The 21,238-nt window shown below is 33.9% G+C and overlaps 1 protein-coding gene across 7 annotated transcripts in view; it reads left to right on the forward strand.

Moving 5' to 3' along the window:
• The window catches only part of XRCC4 (X-ray repair cross complementing 4), a 306,485-nt gene that overhangs the window by 4,390 nt on the left and 280,857 nt on the right, over nt 1–21,238 (forward strand). For 6 of the 7 annotated variants that reach the window (XR_004624123.1, XM_034656460.1, XM_034656461.1 and 3 more), the window contains exons 2-3: nt 7,599–7,747; nt 13,984–14,159. Coding sequence is in view for 6 of the 7 variants with exons in the window: in XM_034656460.1 (XP_034512351.1) it covers nt 7,609–7,747; nt 13,984–14,159 (315 nt within the window). In the remaining variant the exon portion in view is untranslated. The remainder of the gene's footprint in view (nt 1–7,598; nt 7,748–13,983; nt 14,160–21,238) is intronic. The other variant, XM_034656464.1, reaches the window with a different exon arrangement.

Below are 21,238 nucleotides of genomic sequence, written 5' to 3' on the forward strand. Positions count from 1 at the left end.
TACTTGGGGGAACCAAAAGTTTATGCTTTGAGAATTTAGCAATAGAGAAAACATAATAAGTTAGTGAAGTTTAAATGTGTTGAGAAGATTTGTTGTGATTATTTGACAGCTATATCTCAGAGGAAAATGAGTGGATTAAAGAGCAAGTAAAGTTGATATGTTTGGTTGAATATCACAGATTACCACTCTTAATTCCCATATGAATATCACTGTATATAGAGCGTTTGATGCAAAGTAAAGACACATTTGAAGCTTTTTTATCAAGTCACTGGAACCATACAAACAGTCTTACATCTGTTTTGCAGACGTCTAGAAGAAGGTTAAGCTAAGCATTCTTTGAATGATCGTCCTGAAACAGTCTTAGAAGAGCACAAACCAGGAGCATCAGGACTAGTCCTCTCATTGCTTTTCTTTTCTAATAACAGAGACTGATGGCTTTTATATAGTAATCTAATTGTTTAACCACATCACACTCCTAAATTTGTATTGTGAAGAATGGATTCAAAGTCTAGTTGAGGTCATATATTCTGCCAGGTGCTACATTTATTTCTATAAATTTCTTAAAAACATGAAAAAACAAATTGTATTAGAGGTTCATAAAAAGCTTTTAATGTATTTTTTTGAGTATATTAAAGATGGAAGAGAAAGAAACAATTTTAAAATTTAAATTGATTGGATCCCTCTTTTAGAGCACGTTTGCCAATATTTTGAGGTAGGCTGTTGAGTTTTAAGGAGAAAACATTAACTTATTAATTAATGATTTTAAAACTTGGAAAACTTTTTTTTTTTAAAGATTTTATTTATTTATTCGACAGAGATAGAGACAGCCAGCGAGAGAGGGAACACAAGCAGGGGGAGTGGGAGAGGAAGAAGCAGGCTCCCAGTGGAGGAGCCTGATGTGGGGCTCGATCCCATAACGCCGGGATCACTCCCTGAGCCGAAGGCAGATGCTTAACCGCTGTGCCACCCAGGCGCCCCTGGAAAACATTTTTTGCCATGTGACCAAGACTTGAAACTTTGTTTTGAATAGACATTTTTTTTTCCCCTAGAATCATTAGGGCCTTCTGGAAAATATTCACCAGTTGTCTTCTTGTCTGTCTTCAACAGTTGAACCAACTGTTACCAGTTATTTATCATGTAGTGATAAAGTTGCCCGGTGCTTTGAAATGTCATGTGTTTTAGGATTGATGAGAGTGTAAGCATATTAAGTAGAAAGTGTGAAATTTCCTGTTTCGTGTTGTATTATGAGTTTAATATAGTGTTTCCCAAAGTTTGGTACTCATGGCACTGATGGAATACACACATTGCTGACTTACAACTGTTTTGCAGGTACTATGAGATAATTGAGGTTTAGAGAATTAAATAATTTGCTGAAGTCCAGACAACCAAGGAGTGAGATTCATACTGAAGTCTGACTGATTCCAAAACCTGAAACAAAGGAGCTTAAACAGAAAGGAACTTCTTGGCCTCATACCTAAAACATCTGTGGTTGGATCTAGATTCTGGTGTTGCTGGAATCAGATCTGAGCTGCTACCCACAGCTCAGTTTCACTTTCTGCTGTTGGTTTTGTTGTCAGCAGCTTCAGGCTCACCGTGTTATAGCATCAAATCCAGTAGAGAAGAATCTATATCCTTAAGTGTTGAAATTAGGCTTCACTGGTCCTAGTTGTCCTAACTTGAATCAGGTGCTCATCTCTGAGTCAGTTAACAGTGCATTACATACCAGTATTTCAGGTGTAATGCTTTTCAGATAAAGAGTTGACACTGAGCTCAATATTTCTTAAATAGGCTCCTAAGTTTTGAAGTATTGAATTATATATTTAAGTTATATATTTAAGAATAAATTTCTAATAGGTGACTTTGTCTCTTTTTACAAAGGTACTCTATAACAATATAATCAGCCTGATGGTCAAATACTTAGTGAACTATTTTCTTTTTATTCATTTTATTGTAGAAAATTTCAAATATATATAAAGGTAGCGAGAACATAATGGACGCCTGTGTACCTATCACAATTATGTGTACATCACAACTATCAGCTGGTGAATGTTTTGCTTTTATCTTGAAACATCCTCCTGCGAGAGTCCAAAATATGTTCAGGAATGGCTGAAAATGACGTAGAGTCAAAAATTACAGCATGGGAAATAAATAGTAATTATTCATCCAATTTGGAATGTGTTGTTTATAACTTACTGTCATTCAAACAATGTGAAATTGACTTTTTTTTAGGTTAAACATTGTTAAATACTGACAATTTCACATAGTTCCTAAATATTTTTGAGTGGCTGAATTAGGTAGTGTCACCAGTTGAGGATATGTTATAGGGTTTTTTTTTTTTTTTCAGAATTAACTCTCATTTGTACCCCAATCTTATCATTCGTCCCCTGTTTGCCATTAGAAATAGGCAGATAAATGGGTACAGTTGTAAGTAAATGGTGGGTTTGTGAGTAGGGGAAAAAGTATAGTGCAAGTTCTGTGTCTCTTCCATACAAGTGCTTTTAGTTACATTTCAGTTCCCAGCAGCACATTTTTCAAGTAGAAAAGACTGTATATACACTTAACTGATGGTATTTCACTCTTCTGAAATTAAAATGCAAGAGAGGGGTCAAAATTTTACGGCTTAAGAAATCATAATTACTAAATTCTTAATGAAGAAAGACTGTTTAGTTAATTCTGTATTTCAGGTATTATCTTATCTCTTAGTTCTGTTAAGTGTCATTCTCACAGGAAACTCTGCAATTAGGACTGAAGTGTTCTTGTGAAAGTTTAGAAAGTTTCCAAAATGATAAGTGTGCTCTCATCCTTTCTGCCGAGTTTATTTGTAATTAAGAGTGTCCATTTGATGAATAGAAAGGAAGTCCTGGAACTTTGGGTCCAATTTTCAGGACATTTTGGATCTAGGTGTTAGATTTTATGTGGGAAATTTAGTCAAGCTCTTTTACTGTTTTAAAATACTTAGTTCATTGGGTAAAGAAAAAAGAGAGGAAGTGAACTTTAAATGAATCACTGAAACTAATGATTATTAATGGTATTTGTAAAAGATAAGTAGAGGAAATGAGCAGTAATACGATATTGGAATGGCAGCAGCTGGCATTCCACAGTCATAAGAAGTAATTGAGAATGGGGACTATGTCCATGGCAAAGATGCCTTAATTTTTAGACTAATTGTATAGTTCTGATGCTTTATTCCTGAAGCATCAGACTGTTAATTTGACACCTAACTTGAACATTAGCGGTATTTTACAAGTTTTTGAACAAGATTATGTCTACAGTCCTAACTATATTTTACTCTTAGTTTGGGTAACCATCCATCCTAGTTTGCCTGAGTTTGGGAGGTTTCCTGGACATGGGACTTACAGTGTTGAAACCAAGAAAATCTCGGGGAAACCTGGACAGCTGGTTACCTTACTTTCATTTCTAAATTAATAGAATGGAGGTAATATTGATGTGATGAGAAAATTATTTAATAATATTATAAATTCTTTACCCTTAAAGTTTAGATAATGGGAACTCGAAAATAGTCTTTCAAGAAGGCATTTCTTCTATAGAAAACTTGATATTTTTGTTTAATTGCTTTGGAAATTTAAAGGTAAATTGATTTTGTGGTCATATTAGGAAAAAAAAACCCTTTAGACAGATAGATAACTCCAACCAGCAAGTTGACATGCTATTAATGAAAATGATAGGGGAAAAAAATAATGAAAATGCTAGGAATCAATTATTAATTAAGAAAAGTTTTCAGTATGAGAATTCTGGTAAGATAAACATTAGTATTTTTTAAAAGCATTGATTATTAAACAAATAGGAAAATCGTCATTTTCTTTGCTCTTAGTTTTCTGAATTGTGTGATGTTTGTCTTATTAAAAGTAAATAGCCCAAAAAGTGGTTGTTGCATAAGACTTTCTTCCCTTTTTATCTAGCAATACATATGGTCCTACCCTTGAATTTTTATAATATGATAGAACTTTAAAAAAATTTCTCACCATGCTTTTGATTTACAATTTACATTTTTTTCTTCCTTTTTTTTAAAAAATAAGGTTAAACAAAATAATATGATTGAGAATCTAATTATAGGCTTAACAGCCTGTGTTGTGTGCTAGTCTTTATTCTGAATTCACTTTAGGTATCAGCCTACTTTTCTGAACAAGGGGGCACTTAAGTTAATTGCTTCATTAGAAACATGCATTTAGTCCTTTCTGATCTGTAAGTACAACTCCTTGGCATAGCTGCAGAAGTTTGAACACCTGCAGCCCAAGCAGCTTGAAAAGAAGCCGTAACTTAACTATAAAGGAAAATAAAAGAAGCTCAAGTTCAAAATGGTGTTATCAATGATACAGTGTTGTCACTAACTTGAGCTGACCGAAGAGAGTTGGCTTCTGCACTGCTCCTTATCAGCATCCAAAAGGGCATACAAAATTCTTTGTAAACTAATTTAAAAAGCGTCTTGTTTATTCAGAGGCAACTGTGAATGGTATTTGTTCAGGGCGTAGATCACATCAACTGCATACCAGCCAACAACTTATTTCTCTTCTAAGAAGGAAGCCAAGTATCAAAGACACAAAGTACTAAAGATAAGCTTCTCAATTCTCAACTGTTCTGAGCTCTCAATAAAGCTACTGATGTACAAATTGGGGTGGGACTCAACTGTCTCCACCTGCAGGCTTGTCTTAGATCCTTGGCTCTGGCTGGGAGAGGTGCTGATACTAGTGCGACCTTTAGTGCCCTTAGAAAACAAAACACACGCTTTCTTATGGCCCTAATCAATCAGTCCCTCTAAAGAGGATTCCACCCCTTTCTTCAAGTATTCTTGGGGCAGAAAAACTATGGCTGACTATTCCCATTTACAGGGCTGTTGAAAGCAAAGACATCATTGGTTTGCTCTTAGGATTCTTGAAAGACATGGCGAGTCATCCTTTTTTCTATTTTTGTGGTTGGTTTTTAGATATTTTGTATTTGATACTTAATGAGGGGGTGACTTCAGTAAGTAGAAGAATGAATTTCATTCAGAAGTGGTTCAAATAATATATTATTAGGAAATTAAAACTCAGTTGATACAGAGAAAACATTGGAGGCTGCTGAGGCACAAAGTTTCTAGGATACTGAGTGGTCACATTCAGGCTATTAACGTTAATTGCTTAAACATGACTCACAGGTAGCATCCAAAGTTTCAAATCTGAGTTTTAGTAAAATGATGGCATCTTTAAAATAATACAATTTAATTTTAGCTATAAGTACCTCGAGTTGATCAGAAAACTGGAAAATATTTAAAACGTAAATAATTCAAAGATGTTGTTAAGACTAATCTGACCCCGAAATGTCTTTTTTACATTACTGAGATTAAAGCCCTTTGTGTCATTGAATGAAGCATCTGGAATATTGAATTTTAAACTACTTTGTGTAATTAGCAGTTTGTCACTTATTTCAAATATGATGAAAAATAGCAGTGAAACCCGTTGCTGTTGTAGAGTAATTCTAAGTGCTGAGTTTTCCTTTCACAAAGTTACATTAATTGCTAACAATAGCCATGCTTCTGGAGGCACATTTAAGAAGAAATAACCTGTGCAAGTGTATCTGTGTGTTTGTATATAAATTCCATAGAGGCAAAAAGTAGCCTTCATAAGTAGTTTCTATTACCCTCCCCCTCCTAAGCTGTGGGCTTGGGGCCTATTAGAATTATGTAAGTCTCTAACTATGTGTCTTTCTCAATGATTGGCATAGAAAAATAGTAATACACATTTTCCAGTAATTTTCAAATTTAAGGATTACAGAGCATGTGGGTAATTAACTGCATGGTAAGTGTTTTGACTAATTGATTTAAAAGAAACTATTCACAAATGGATAACGCATTTCAGAAGTAAGCCTACTGAGGCAAAAAAAGACCTCAATGTAGGAAAAATTTATGACTAAATGAAATATTTAAAAATAATTACATTTTTCAGTGGTTATGACGTAGTCAAACCTATAAATTTACATATTTTTAACACGTAAACATGCTTAATTGATGTGGCTACAAGTATGGTTATTTTAGATTTTATTTATTTATTTATTTGACAGAGAGACAGCCAGCGAGAGAGGGAACACAAGCAGCGGGAGTGGGAGAGGAAGAAGCAGGCTCATAGCAGAGGAGCCTGATGGGGGGCTGAATCCCATAACGCCAGGATCACGCCCTGAGCCGAAGGCAGACGCTTAACGACTGCGCCCCCCAGAACTTTGCATCGGAATCCGGGGATGTACTGTATGGTGACTAACATAATATAATAAAAAAAATCATTAAAACTTGGTCTTTTACTGGGAAGAATAATAAACAGTCTTCTGAGCACACTTTAGGTAGAAGTTAGAATTATTGTTAATTTACCAATTTGGAGGTATCTTACGCTCTTTAGATATTTTTTTCTTTTATTCTGGAAATCGCCCTGCTTCCTTGTGCTTTTTACTGTAAGATAGAATAGCTCTAGCATTCTGTAATTAAGCATCCCTCCCACTCCCAGAAGATAGAGATCTGTAGTAAGTCAGTTTTGTTTTGTGAAGAACTGACAAAGTGAGTTGTTTTTATTTTCATATTCAATTGTGTGAAGAGCTGACAAAGTGAGTTTTTCGCATTCAGTTGTTTTTATTTTCATATTCAGTTGTTAATTGAGAAAAAGAATATGCTTTATTTATGAAAATGTAATAGCTTTAAATTGAGAAAGCAAATTAAAACTGATTTAAAAATTTGCTCTGTTATCCCTCTCTGGCTGTCTCTCTCTGTCTAATAAATAAATAAAATCTTTAAAAAAAATTTGCTCTGTTAAAACTTATTAATCAGTTGTCAGTGAATTGCCAATTAATAATTTACTTTTGGGTTTTTATAGCATATTACATATATATATATATATATACTGGTCATAAAAATTGAAGCAGTTTTTTACTCTTCTCCCCAAATAAAAGATTAAAGAGTTTTTTTAGCCTTTTCAGGATTATCTAGGAAGAGATTCATGCTCTGTGATTAAAGAATAGTTTTCTCTAGTTTTTCATCTTTGGAAGTTTGTGTTTTGTTCCTGGTTTTGACTTTTTGTAATGTTTTTTCTTTGCATGTTTGTAATTTTTAGGGTATTTTTGTTTTGCATGTTAGCTTCTACAGCTTAAGCATCTCTTAATGAAGTGCACATGGTCAAGGGATATTCCAGTATTAGAAAAAATATAGTTATTTTCTTTGAACCAAATATGTGTCGTACCACAGTTTGGTAAGTTTGAGGTCAGTCTGGGCAAATGTTTTTGAATTCATCGAAGAAGAACCTCTAATCATTAGAAATGAAAGTGTGATCAGTAAGAAAAGTCTTTACTCTTCATATTGTTGGGTATAGTAATTTTTTTCAGCGTTCAACTTGGGTAACTCATTTGCCGTTTATGGACCTCTGTTTTTCTTATCTGTAAAAATTATAAATCAGTATTGAATAGAACTGTGATTTACTGAGTTGTGGTTGGCTAACTATTACATTGTTTTTTTGTTTTACTTATTTCCTTGATGCTTTGTGTAGCTGAGAGAACAATATACAAAACATCACTATTTGATAGTCACAGTTTCTTGCAAAAATATTAATTTTATTCTTTTATAACAGGTGACCAGAAATGGAGAGAAAAGTAAGCAGAATCTGTCTTGTTTCCGAACCTGACATAATTCATTTTCTACAAGTGGCTTGGGAGAAAACACTAGGATCTGGTTTTGTTATTACACTTACTGATGGTCAGTCAGCATGGACCGGGACAGGTAATATTCACAGCAAATTTTTTAAAAGTAAAATTTCGGTAATGTGCTGTTCTTCAGTCCTCAGTGACACTTCAAATTAAGGTATTTCTTTAGTAGATTCTGGGTAAAATTAACATGATTACTGTACTTGTTATTGCTGTCTAATTTACACGTAGAGTTATAATATTTAATGCCAGTTTCTATAATTAATAGAAGGATAGAGAAAGAAGCATGCGCCCCAGCAAATTCTGGTTACTAGTTGAGTCTTAGTACTTGGGGTTGGTCAGGGTTTTTAAATGATCTCTTTATACAAAACATAAATAATACTTTATACATGTATTTTTTTTCAGGACCCCAGGGAAATATTGGGAGGCATAAGGAGGTGGGTTGGCTGGGCCAAGGGATTGGGGTACTAATGATTTTCTTTTTATTTTATACACTTACATTGTTTGAATTATTTTCTAGTGAACAGGTATTACATTTGTAGCAAAAACAAAACGGTACTAGAGATTTTGTAAACCAAGGTTCAAACCCTCATGTGGGATTTTGGCTATTATTTCATGAAATAGACTAAATTTTTTTGTGTCTTCGGCAGTGATCTTTTAAAAAGTCTAATGGCCCTGAAATTATTTATGGAACATGGCAGGTATAAAGTGAAAATATATAGAATTATGTTTTGCTCATATAGTGAAGTTTCCATACTCTTCTAAAGTCTTTTTTCAAAGATTTGAAAAACTACTTCTACAAAGATTTGAAAAACTATTTCTACAGTTATGTAACATTCATTTCTAGAGTAATGTTGTAAATAATGTTATAGGTAAAATAATTTTCTCATGTGAATTTACATACCATTTATATATTCTATTAATTTTGAAATATTTCCCTAAAACTTGTTACTGTAATTATTATATCTTTTAAAATTACATGGTGAAGTTCTGTTTCTTTCTTGGATGTTACAAATGCTGTTACACAGTACAGTCAAACTGAATTTAAACTTGCAGGGTTTTTTAAAAAAATCTCTTCTTTTATGACAGAGAGCAAGGAATGCTGATGTAAGTATTAATAAAGTAATTTCAAGGAAAATGTTTGCAGTACCTATTATGGTATCTATTTAAGCTGTAAACTTCTGTGTAAGAGAAACCAGTTGTTGCTTGGTTGTTGCCATGTAGGAGTGGAAGAGAATTTTTCAGGTTAGCTCTGTGTATGCTAGTGTACCCAGGTGGCAGTAGCTCTATTTCGGAAGAGGGGGTGCACAGGGCTGAAGATAATGGCAGTAGGTTAATGCCAGTTGTCTGGCGAGAAGAGCAGTTTCAACCGAACAGCCCAGGAGGCAGGTCCTAAGTGAAGTGGTTGCTCGTATGTAAGGAATACTGTTATTTATAACTTAGATGTTCCCAACTGACAAATGGCTTATTGTATATAATGAATTATGATTAGACAGATGACCCTGAGATACTTTAAGAGCCTTAATTATCAAAGAAAATGTTAAATTCTAAGTTAGTAAACCTCATTCACCAAAGCAAAGAACAATAATATGTTGTTTAAATTTTTTTTTTATCATTAAGGATTAGGAATAAAAGAATATACTGATTAACTCTTAAATCTTGATTTAACCAGAAATTTAAGCTGAATTTACATTTATGGAACAATTTGTGTATGTCATAAAAAATGTGCTGGCAGTGGTTCTTAATATTATTATTATCAATATTGTTTGTTTGGATTCATTAGGAGCAAGGAATGCGTCTGATTTGTCTGTCACTCATTTTTTATAAGTATCTAGACCTGTGCCTGGGACCTGTATGCTCAATAGATATTCTTTGAAAGGATGCCTCAAATATATAAAACATCCTAGGAAAAAAGAAAGTGAACCATTTATTTTAGAATTAGAACCCCAGTGTCATATTTATTTCTTGTTGGCATTGGTCAGAAATATAGTATGCTTTGCCATTTGTTTTTTAGCTACTGAATAGTGTGAGAAAAATGTGATAGAAGATTTCCATATCCTTTGTTGTATTATTAAAATTTGGCTTGCTTACTAACCAGGCTTTCAAACAGAAAATTTTATAGTGCACCATATATGGTTGTTTTATTTTCAAAGATACTAAAGTTTTAAATTTCACAAATGTTTTATATATCTTTCATTATTCATTTCTATTTTCTTGTATAAATTTCAGGGACAAAATATCAAACCAAATAATATGACATTGTTTCCAGGGTTAGTGGAGGCTTCCTACATGAGTATGATTTGGTTTGGCACTTTATAGACAGACAATAACATGATTAAGAACATTGAAACAATTACATAATTGAAACATGAAAATGAATTTCCTTCCTATACCTCATCCTGTTTTTTTGTACAACTTTTTGATTGCTGCAGCCTTCAATTTGGATAATTTTTTTTCTCTTTTCATTTGAGTAAAATTAAAAGGATGTGGGGTTCCTTTTAATCTCCCACACACTAAATTCACTGATTTCTTTTCCATTAGTAATGTTTTATCTAATGAATGTTTTGAGGTCTAATTATCATGTGGTCTATCATCACTTCAGCATTATAGAGGATTGTATCAGAGTTAAGTCACAAAGTAGGTTAAGGATTGATGACTGTTATGTGACCTTTATAAGTTTTATCAGTCATCAGTAAGAATCTTGTATCACCCATCTCTAGAGTAGTTCATTGAAAAGTATACTTTATCAATAAATTTATTATCAAGTAATTACATTCATTTATATTTGTTCTAAACATTGATATTTGGTGACCTATATGGAGATTATGTGACAGAGTTCAGGGGAAAAATGCTTTTTAATAAATGCAATAAAGTAGGTCCATGATGTGATACCAGCAAGATCTCTAATGGGATGATAAAGCTGTCTTCAAAGCACCAACACGAACTTAGGCTATGCACAGTCTTCGGTTCATTATCCATAAAGATCCAAAAGAAAAAAATCTTCTTTCCTTACTTACATCTTCATCTACCCACAAATAGTGTTAAAATGATGCTTTCTTGGATCTTATGTGTCTGAGAATAATTCCTTGGTTTTGGTCATGTTGGCCTGCTCACTTTTTATGCTATTATTATGTGGTTCAGCTGTATCCTTGCTGGATTTTATTATTTCCATGGCTTTTTATTTCTGGTCACCAAAGTTTTTGGAGCAGTGAATGCTTACAGCTGTGCTTCTTCCAGATGTTCTTAGCACAAAATTCAAAACTGGTGACCAAGTTGTTTTTCTAGGACTGAAGTTCTAAATAGACAGTAAAAATTTCACATTTACTATTAATGGAAATATTCTAGTAAATTTTTTTCTTAATTTTTTTCTCACAGTTTTTAAAGGGGAAGTATAAACAGAAAAATTTTTTCATGTTTTTTTTTCCTCTCAAAAATGAAATATTCCATAATAATAGAACAGCGTTCACAGATGGGGTAACGTAAGAGAGTATCTAAGATGTCAGCACTTGAATCTAGGCTGCATGAGGCTGGAATTTCTGTCTGTTAAACTTTTGTATCCTTGGTGCCTGAATAGTACCTAGCACATAGTAGGTGCTGAGTAAGCATTTTTTAAATAAGTGAATCGAACCAATACTATAAAATATTTTCAGATACGTATCTTTTCGTTTTAATGACATATAGAATGCTTTTCAAGGGATGTTTTATCAGTAGGCATATTTTATTTCTTGTGTGTTTTCATTCATTATTTCTTTTTTTAAAAGATTTTATTTATTTATTTGAGAGAGAGCATGAGTAGCGAGGAGAGGGAGAAGCAGACTCCCCACTAAGCAGGGAGCCTAACTCAGGGCTTGATCCCAGATCCCCAGAATCATGACCTGAGCCAAAGGCAGATGCTTAACCGACTGAACCAGCCCAGGCGCCCTCTTTTGTGTTTTCTGTACTTGGATTAAACATGGTTCTACAGATTTATTTCCTATTTCTCTGTGAAATATTTTCTCTTCTTAGGTATTTATAACTCTTCAAAATTACACAACACAAAATACGAAATTATTCCTTAACTAGGAAGCATTAGTTTTCTTATTTTTGTTTCTTTTCTTTTTTTTTTTTTTAGAAGGGCTAATAGGGTAACTGAAAGATAATAGATTTGATAAATAGATTTGATAATGGTGAGCATCTTAAATATGCATCTGCTTCAGAGACAGAAAATATATGAGAGGATTTTAGAAGCTGTAAAATCACATAAAGAACATAAAAATTTTTCTTCTTACCTCTTTCTGACATCTGTGTTGAGATTCATATTTCACTATCAGAAATGACCAAAATTGAATAATGAAAAATATATGGATATGTTTCAAAATTCTCTTCCTCTTTGCCTGTCATGGGGCTTCCAGGCATACTTGATAGCACACAGACCAAAGGTATGAAAGTCTGTGTTATATTTTTAGGGATTCTTTAGTCAAGCTTTCATTGATTTCTGTAGTATGTCCTACTAATGTGTTTTTTTAATACCATGGAAGGAAATAGTTTTTCCAGTGTCCCTATCTGCCTCACCACAAAACCAACCAACCAAGAGACCATAAGTATGAATCCGAGTTTGACCACTTAATCTACTCCATGACCGTAGACCGTTTACTTGATCTGAGCATCAGTTTTATCATTTGAAACATCTTTGGGTATTATAAGGAATAAAATAGATAAATGTCACCTTTACACATAAAAGTATAGAACCACATGAGACTTTCATCATTGTACTAGCCTGAATTGACACAGGAAACCACCCAACCACATGCACACATTCCAAACAAATGTTACATTAAGTCTTGTAATTTTAAAAGCAAACAGACCCATTGCAGCTTTTGGATGTAAGAAAGGGAACTCCCCAGGTGCCATCTGTGAAAAGGTATCTGAAAACCAAAGTGGTTAATGGGAACTAAAGCTTCACTATAGGTTCATGGAACTATGTATGTGAGCTAGATATATGTCTAAATGACTGTGATGTAGTGGGTTGGAATGTTGAGACGGCAGGCCTCTTAAGGAACTGGAACCGAGCCCTCAATGTAAAGAAAGGAAACTGAGAGGTATCTTGTTAATGAAATCATCTTAAAAAAAGTCAAAACAAAAACAAGACTACTCTCTGGTTTGAAGATGCAGCATAAAATCAAACTAGTCACTAAGAGCTATGAGTGGATAAAAGTCTGGACAAAAATCAGAACCCTAAGTCTGTGTTATGTATGGATGAGGGATGAGGGATTTAAGGTTGAACTCTTTGCTTCAAGTGTAAAAACCAAGTTAAGAAATTAGCTTTCAAAACTGGTCCAGAGCTGTTGAAACCTGTTGCGACTCCCAGAAAGGTAAACTAGCAACCTTGATTCAAAGCCAGCTGTATTGCCCAGAGCAGATGATACTCTGGCTAGAGGAGAGCCTTATTCAAACACTGCAAAGCATGAAAGAGAAAAAACAGAATGAGAATGTGTCAGCAGTAGAAATGGAATTAATACTCCAGGAACCATGCATAAAGACTGATCTGAAAGAGATCTTATATATGTTTAAAGCCTTCAAATATTTAAAGGAAGGGTGTGGCAAGAACAGGATATTATGAAAAAGAAAGAATATCTATCTAGAATTGAGAATATAATTGTTGAAGTAAAAATCTCTGTAGATGAGTAAAGCATCAGCTTTCAGTATACCTAGATGAGAGAACTAGAAGCCAGATCTGTAATATAATGTGTGTCAAACAGGCGACACTCAATAAATATTAATTCCCGTCTCTTTTGTTCCTCATCACCTACCTTCATCCTCCTTCTTTATTTTTTGGCATATAATGAGATGAGAAGAATGAACTCCATTTTTACTTTAATTCGACTCAGTGCATGTGAATGAGAAGTAGACTATAGACTATTTAATCTCTTTAATAATTGAGGCAAGGAAGAAAGATGTTTTAAAATACTGAACTTATTAATCATTATAAGAAATAATTTATCTGGCTTTGACCTAGGAGCAGGTATATAAGATGGTAGTTTTTCTAGTAATTTACAATGCATGTGTTTCATCTGAGGGCAGAGAAAAAAAATGCAAGGAGTCTAATGTTTTTCAGATGAGATTTGAGACTAAATTAATGTGTTTCTCAAAAATTGCTAGTTCAGTTAAAAGGTATAATTTGACTTAAAAATGTGTGGTATAGGGATTGGTTTTACCTTTTGTTTAAATTTCTGTTACATAAGTGATAAATTAGTAGCAACAGGTAAATAAATATGTACTCATGTTTGGAAATTTATTTTTCATTTCAAAACTTTTTATTAATGTTTCCCATAGTTTCTGAGTCAGAGATTTCCCGAGAAGCTGATGACATGGCATTGGAAAAAGAGAAATATGTTGATGAACTGAGAAAAGCATTGATATCAGGAGGAGGACCAGCTGATGCATACAAATTTGATTTTTCCAGAGAGTCTTGTAATTTCTCCTTTGAGAAAAACCTGAAAGATGTTTCAGTAAGTAACATTTTCCATAATAATGTAAGTGGTAAAATGTCAGGGCACTTATTGAGGAATTATCTAAGTAACTAGCTTATCATTCCCAGACTATCTGGGAAATAGAAGTGTTAAAAGTACTAGGTTTTCAAGTTGGAAGAATGCTTCTTCATTCAACGTTACAGTCATTAAATGCTTCATACTAATTAATTGTGAAAAGTAATTATTAGAAAATGTATTTAGTTTTTAATGCTTTAAAAATAAGTATTATAGAGATAATTACATGAATGAGCAGTTCTGCCAAGTGGGGTCAGAAACTTCAGGCCATGAGACAGGGTTTATTTTAATAAGTTTTGGGAAATAACTGATTTTAAGAAAGAAGATAATATATTTACCATTGAGTACTTAATAATTATAACTCATTCTCTACTTTATTAGAATGTATTCAGAATTATAGAATGAGATAGTTAAGTGTAGTAAGACATATCATTAGGCATTAAGGTATTTTATTTATATATCAGACCTAGAAATACTAAAATAGAAATAACATTCAACTCAGGCTTTTGAAGGCTTGCATGCTTTACAGACAAGGATATCTGCTACTTGTCCTGTTCAGTTCTGATACCAATTCAGATCAAGGTGGGTGGTTTATGTATCAAAAATATTTATCAGAATGTACTGTTTGTATATTTTACCCAAGTTTATGGGATAATTAGAGATTGAATTATTTGTTTTTGCCAATGGTTTATATTCTGATATGAGGTCTTTAGTAGAGGAAAGGGAGGGAAATCTTTAGCAACATTAAGGTTAGAGACAGTTATTGACGATTTGTGCTGGAACTAAATTGAGTTTAAAAAAANATTTGTTTTTGCCAATGGTTTATATTCTGATATGAGGTCTTTAGTAGAGGAAAGGGAGGGAAATCTTTAGCAACATTAAGGTTAGAGACAGTTATTGACGATTTGTGCTGGAACTAAATTGAGTTTAAAAAATTCCTTGAAAATGACGNGGCGCCTGGGTGGCACAGCGGTTAAGCGTCTGCCTTCGGCTCAGGGCGTGATCCCGGCGTTATGGGATCGAGCCCCACATCAGGCTCCTCTGCTGTGAGCCTCCTTCTTCCTCTCCCACTCCCCCTGCTTGTGTTCCCTCTTTCGCTGGCTGTCTCTGTCTCTGTCAAATAAATAAATAAAATCTTTAAAAAAAAAAAAATTCCTTGAAAATGACTCTTTAATTCAGAATGATTAAAGGGATTTCACCAATTAGAGAAACATGTAAAGCAACAGATGGAATCATTATTTTGAAATGTATGTTAACCTATAGAGAATAATACAGAGAGACTGGTTTCAGTAATTATTTCTGTTTAGAAGATACGTACTTTTTCTACTTACCTGCCAATTTATGTAAGTTTCAATATGCCAAGGTCCTTAAAATGATAATTTAGAATGGGTTAAGAAAGGTTTGAACTGGCTGCTGAAATTTGGTTATTTATCACAAAGCGTTCTTTCCTATGGCCGAAGCACAATCAGATGATGTTATGTACTCTAAAACTGCTGAGTGTTTCTTCTAATATTTCGAAGCAGATCATTGTCAAATTGGGAGTTACACCATTTCCCGTTCAATAAGCATTTGTATGTAATGACTAACATTAGGGGGTTTGCTGCCTCGGGATTGGGTGAGTACTTACGATGTTTGGCAGTACATCTAATTTTGCTGCTTTTGTGAAGAAAGAACTTCAAGTATTCATGACCTTCGTCTTTTACAATTGGCTTGGCATGAATCAGCATTGAAAACTGACAATTATCTGAAAAGATACTTGCTTACCACCCTGAACATAACTTTATTGAGTCAGAACCACGAACCACTCGCTACCTATTCAACAAGCTTTCTCAAGAAGGAAACAGAATAAGAGATCCCCAGTAATGCAGAAGTGCATTGGTTCCTTAAAGGATATGTCTTAAAGCACTACACTGCAGTTTAGATAGCTCCCTCCTTGTTTATCATCTATTACATTTGCTTGTGAGAGAAAGAAATGGTATTCTCAGGACAGTTGGACGAGTTTATTCATGACGTGACTTACTTGAGGGGTATTTTTGGATATTTGAATAAAAGAAAACTTTCACTTTGTGGTGCTGTAGTCAGTCTTACGGGTGCAGATGAAAATCACAAGTTCATTTGGCCAAACTGGCTGTGGGAGTCTTCCAGTGGTTCAGGATGTGCTTCTGCAGATTGAATTTCAGAGTGCCAATATCTTGTAAATTCATCTGCTGGCAAAAATATGCAGACAATTGGAAACATGGCAGAATGCTTTTAAGGCTTATAGTGCTTTGGATGACCTAAAAATTTAAAAGGAATTTGTAATCTTTTCCTTGATGACACAGACATCTGATTGTTGCCAAAAATGACCTCTTATACTTAGAAAAAAAGGAAAGAATGAACATAGATTCAATTCAGAAAGTTGTAGTGAATTCTGTTGTTTGTTGACATGAGGTTACTCGGCCATGGCAAAGAATTTTCTATGAGCCCTATGTACATTTACTACCCGGTTCATACCTCTCAGAATCATGGTTTTTAGGCATCTGTTGCCATTATTTCAAGAAGTTTTATGTTTTTAATTCTGCATTGGAGATCACTGCATAATTTGAACATTTCGAGTATTCAAGTCATATGAGACTTACTTGGAATTTATATAAAATGTTCTTTTTTTTTTTTTTTAGAGGCATCCAGCTGGCCAAACATGTGAAACTTGATCTTGGGTTGTGAGTTCAAGCCCCACGTTGGGCGTAGAACTTACTAAAAAAAAACTTTTTTAAAGGAATTAACTACTGATTTTTGTGCTCAAAAAGACCTGAGTTTTTAGAAATCCTATCTTATGTTTTATTTGAGTGTCTGTCCAAAGCAGTGAAATACTCAATGCATAAGGCATATGTTACACATTTTTTGGAGGGAGCATGTACATAATTTTCATGATTGCTTTTGAGCTCCTCACGCCCAACAATTCTTTTATACTCTAATTAGTTTTTCTTTATAGACAACATAGGTTTTTTTATTGTAGCTTAATTCTCATTGGAATAAGGAATGACCAGTAAGACATTAACTCTTTTTTTTCATATGGGGCAAACCTCTGGGACCCTTCCTGCCCTATCACCAGTGCTCTCATTGTTATAGATGAAAACATACTCTGGTGCAAGCATTTGGAAGTTATTATGTCTCTACTGTAAGTAGCGCCATTCAGGAGATTATTCATATATTTTGTGTCACTGCTTTTTCTCTGAATTCACAACTCATACTGATTTTGCAGTATATTCTTTGTCATGCAAACGATACATTCTAATAATGTTTTCCTTTTTTGCTTTTATAACTTGATCTATTTCTTCAGAAAAAAAATTATTTATGAGCCAAAAAAAAAAAACGCCTAATAATTTTTGGAAAAGCATAACCTTGGGCTCATTATTTGCTTGCTCATACCTCTGTTTTCTCATCTCTCGAGTTTTAAAGTGATTTCTTGGGTTCATTCCAGGTCATTTAACATACTAGTCTTATATTTCTAAAAATAGCCCAAATGAAGGAAATCCATGAGTTTTGAAGAAAAATAAACATGATACACACACACATAAACACACATAAACCCCCCCCCCCCCACACACAAGAGAATTGGCTACAGGTCTCTGTTAGAATTAAAGTCTATTTTCATAAATAAATAAAATCTTTAAAAAAAAATAAAGTCTATTTTCATTTCCTTTTCCTTTGTCTCCCTTGCACCTTCCATGAGAAACTGGGATACAGTTTAGGCTGAATATTTGACAAGTACGACAGAGGCCAATTTTTCTGATTTAAAAATCCAGATAGGCAGTCTTGGGTTAGTATGATGGTTTTATGATATTGGAGGCCCAGGCTTCCCTAATAATGTTGCTTTGCCATTTTTAACAGGCAGTTTTTATCTCATGATCCAAGAAGACTGCTCTAGCTTTAGCTTCACTGTATGTTCACCTTTTAGGCAAGAGGACTGAGTTAAGGAGAAGATAAAGAGCATGCACATTTTCTTTAAGGGCATCACCTAAAATTGCATGCATTACTTTTGCTTACATCCCATTGTCCAGCGTTAAGTCACAAAGCTTCACCTAGCTGCAAGGGAATCTTAAGCTGTATCCTGTGCCCAGAAATATCCATTACTGTGTAAAAGGGGAAGGAGAGTTACTGAAGGACAACTAGCAATCTCTGCATGATAACATTTAAGAGAGATTGAAACGTCATTTAGAAGGGTTCACTTTTATTGTTACAGGGGTGTTTCTGTAGTATTTTCCTTACAAATAATTGTTTTGTCATGTNAGTTTTGTCATGTTTTAGTTCAAAAAATGTTGCAAGACAGTTATCATATGTTGAAAGACAATTATCATATGGTTTCTCTCATCTATGCAACATANGGTTTTCCTTTTTTGCTTTTATAACTTGATCTGTTTCTTCAGAAAAAAAATTATTTATGAGCCAAAAAAAAAAAAACACCTAATAATTTTTGGAAAAGCATAACCTTGGGCTCATTATTTGCTTGCTCATACCTCTGTTTTCTCATCTCTNGGGGAATGAAGCATGAGAGACTATGGACTCTGAGAAACCAACTGAGGTCTTCAGAGGGGAGGGGGTGGAGGAATGGGATAGGCTGGTGATGGGTAGTAAGGAGGGCACGTANTCGAGTTTTAAAGTGATTTCTTGGGTTCATTCCAGGTCATTTAACATACTAGTCTTATATTTCTAAAAATAGCCCAAATGAAGGAAATCCATGAGTTTTGAAGAAAAATAAACATGATACACACACACATAAACACACATAAACACCCCCCCCCCCACCCANGAACTTTACATAAAAAACCAGAGATGTACTGTATGGTGACTAACATAATATAATAAAAAAATATTATTATAAAAAAATGTTGCAGTATATAGTGAGGAACAGGCTAGTTTGTATCTTGCTATATATTGTAACTTTTTAAGTAAAAAAATGCATTCCAAGTTCAAACAACTTCCCTACAGTAATTTAATTTTCATTCTCAGATGTATAAAAATGAGGTCAAATAAGTTAGCCAAAAGCAGCCAAAGTTGTTTGTAAAAACACTAGTCCAAAATCCTTTTTTATTACCATGTGTCCCTGTAGTTTGGGGACTTTGAATTCAAATGGGTATTTCCAGATGAAGTATCAGAACTTGAGCATTTATTATGATACTTTGCGAAAGACTTTGTCAAAAATAGTAATGGCTTTAAGGTTTGTGGGAGTATGGGTTGCAAACGTGTTGTTTGAATGCCTGAAAAAAATAGTATTTTTACTTCTGTAATAGAAATATTTGTATACATCTGCCATTTTTATATAATTTCCTGACCTCTTTGGAATGTGGGAACTAAATCAGTAATGTAAGTGGTACAGAAATCCTGCTCAAAGTATATACTCTCTAGTTAAGCCATAGAAAAGACATTAGAATTTTTACTTTAAGAAAATTATTAATTTTTAGCTATACTGTTTAATCTTTGAGAACTTTTGCTTTTTCTTGCTTCATATTGCTCAGCTTTGATTTAAAATGTTTTCTTCTTTTAAAAGAACATTTCAAAGTGATTATATTTTAGTTTTTTCAGATACTCCAGGATAGTGCAGAAAAGAAAGACAGAAGTAGAAAATAACATGTAAAGACCATGCTCTAGAAGGACTTTTGAGTGTTAATAATATGAGTATTTGCTTCTTACTTTTCAGTTAATCTCCTTTAACATGTACTTTCACTTCACCCTGTGGATCTGGCATTGTCACTATTTACATGTGAGGAACAGAGGCCGAAGGCCTAAGCAAGTTCTTAAGGAAAGCAGAGGTGGTAAGTTAGATAGGATAGAATCTAGGCCACTGTCCTAAAAATCCAAAACAATTCTTTTTTTTTAATTTGTTGAGGTGTAATGTTTAATGTACATGTGATAAAATGTATCCTGTGTTAAATACAGTTTTCATTACTCCAGAGAATCCTTTCATGCCTCTTTTCAGTCAGTCCCCAATTACTGCCTTTCCTCCCCCAACGCTGCCCACCCTCCACAGCCCCAGGCAACCACTGAACTGTTCTCTGTCACTATAGATTAGCTTTGCCTGTTTTAGAATTTCATATAAATGGAACCATACAGTATGTACTCTCGCATGTAACTTTATATAGTATAATATTTTTGAGCTTCATCATAATGTGTTGTGTATCAGCAATTCATTTCTTTTGATTGCTGAGTAGTGTTCCATGGTACAAATATACCACGTTCACATTCTGATGGATAGATGGATGGTTGCCGGTTGTGGTTTCCTGTGAGTAAAGCTCTGTGCCAACCCCAAACTGTTTTGAATACTTAGGTTTATAATAAATTTTGAAATCAGGTAGTATAAGTCCTTCAACTTTGTTCTTTTTCAAAGTTGTTTTGGATTTTTTGTATACTTCAGATTTTCTTGTGAGATTTATAATCAATTCATCATATCTACCATTAACTTTTTTGAAGTCTTGATTTGGAATGCTTTGAATCGACAGACTTGACATCTTAACAATATTGAGTCTTCTGTCTTATGAACAAGATCTGTCTCTCCATTTATTTAGTCAGTGGTCTCAACCAGGCGAGATTTTGCTCTACCAGGGACATTTGGCAATATCTGGAGACATTTTTGATTGTTACAGTTAGCAGCTGCGACTGGCACCCTTAGAGATGCTGCTAGACACCCTACAGTGCACAGGAACAGGCTTTCTACGACAAGGAAGTCTCTGACCCGAAACATCATTAGTACCAAAGTTGAGAAATACTGATTTAATATTCCTTAATCACTCAGCAGCTGTTTAGAGTTTTCGAAGTGTAGGTTTTGTAAATCTTTTATCACTTTATCATTCTGAAATAGAAGCTTAGGTCATTGATTTGAGACCTTTCTTTTTATTAATATAGGCATTTTAGGATCCAACTTTTCTTCCAAGTGCTGCTTTAACAGCATTTCACAAATTTTGGTATCTCATGTTTTGTTTTGTTTTTAAAGATTTTATTTATTTATTTGACAGAGATAGAGACAGCCAGTGAGAGAGGGAACACAAGCAGGGGGAGTGGGAGAGGAA

This window comes from Ailuropoda melanoleuca, chromosome 3, assembly GCF_002007445.2.
Source record: "Ailuropoda melanoleuca isolate Jingjing chromosome 3, ASM200744v2, whole genome shotgun sequence".
In the NCBI taxonomy this organism is placed as follows: Eukaryota; Metazoa; Chordata; class Mammalia; order Carnivora; family Ursidae; genus Ailuropoda; species Ailuropoda melanoleuca.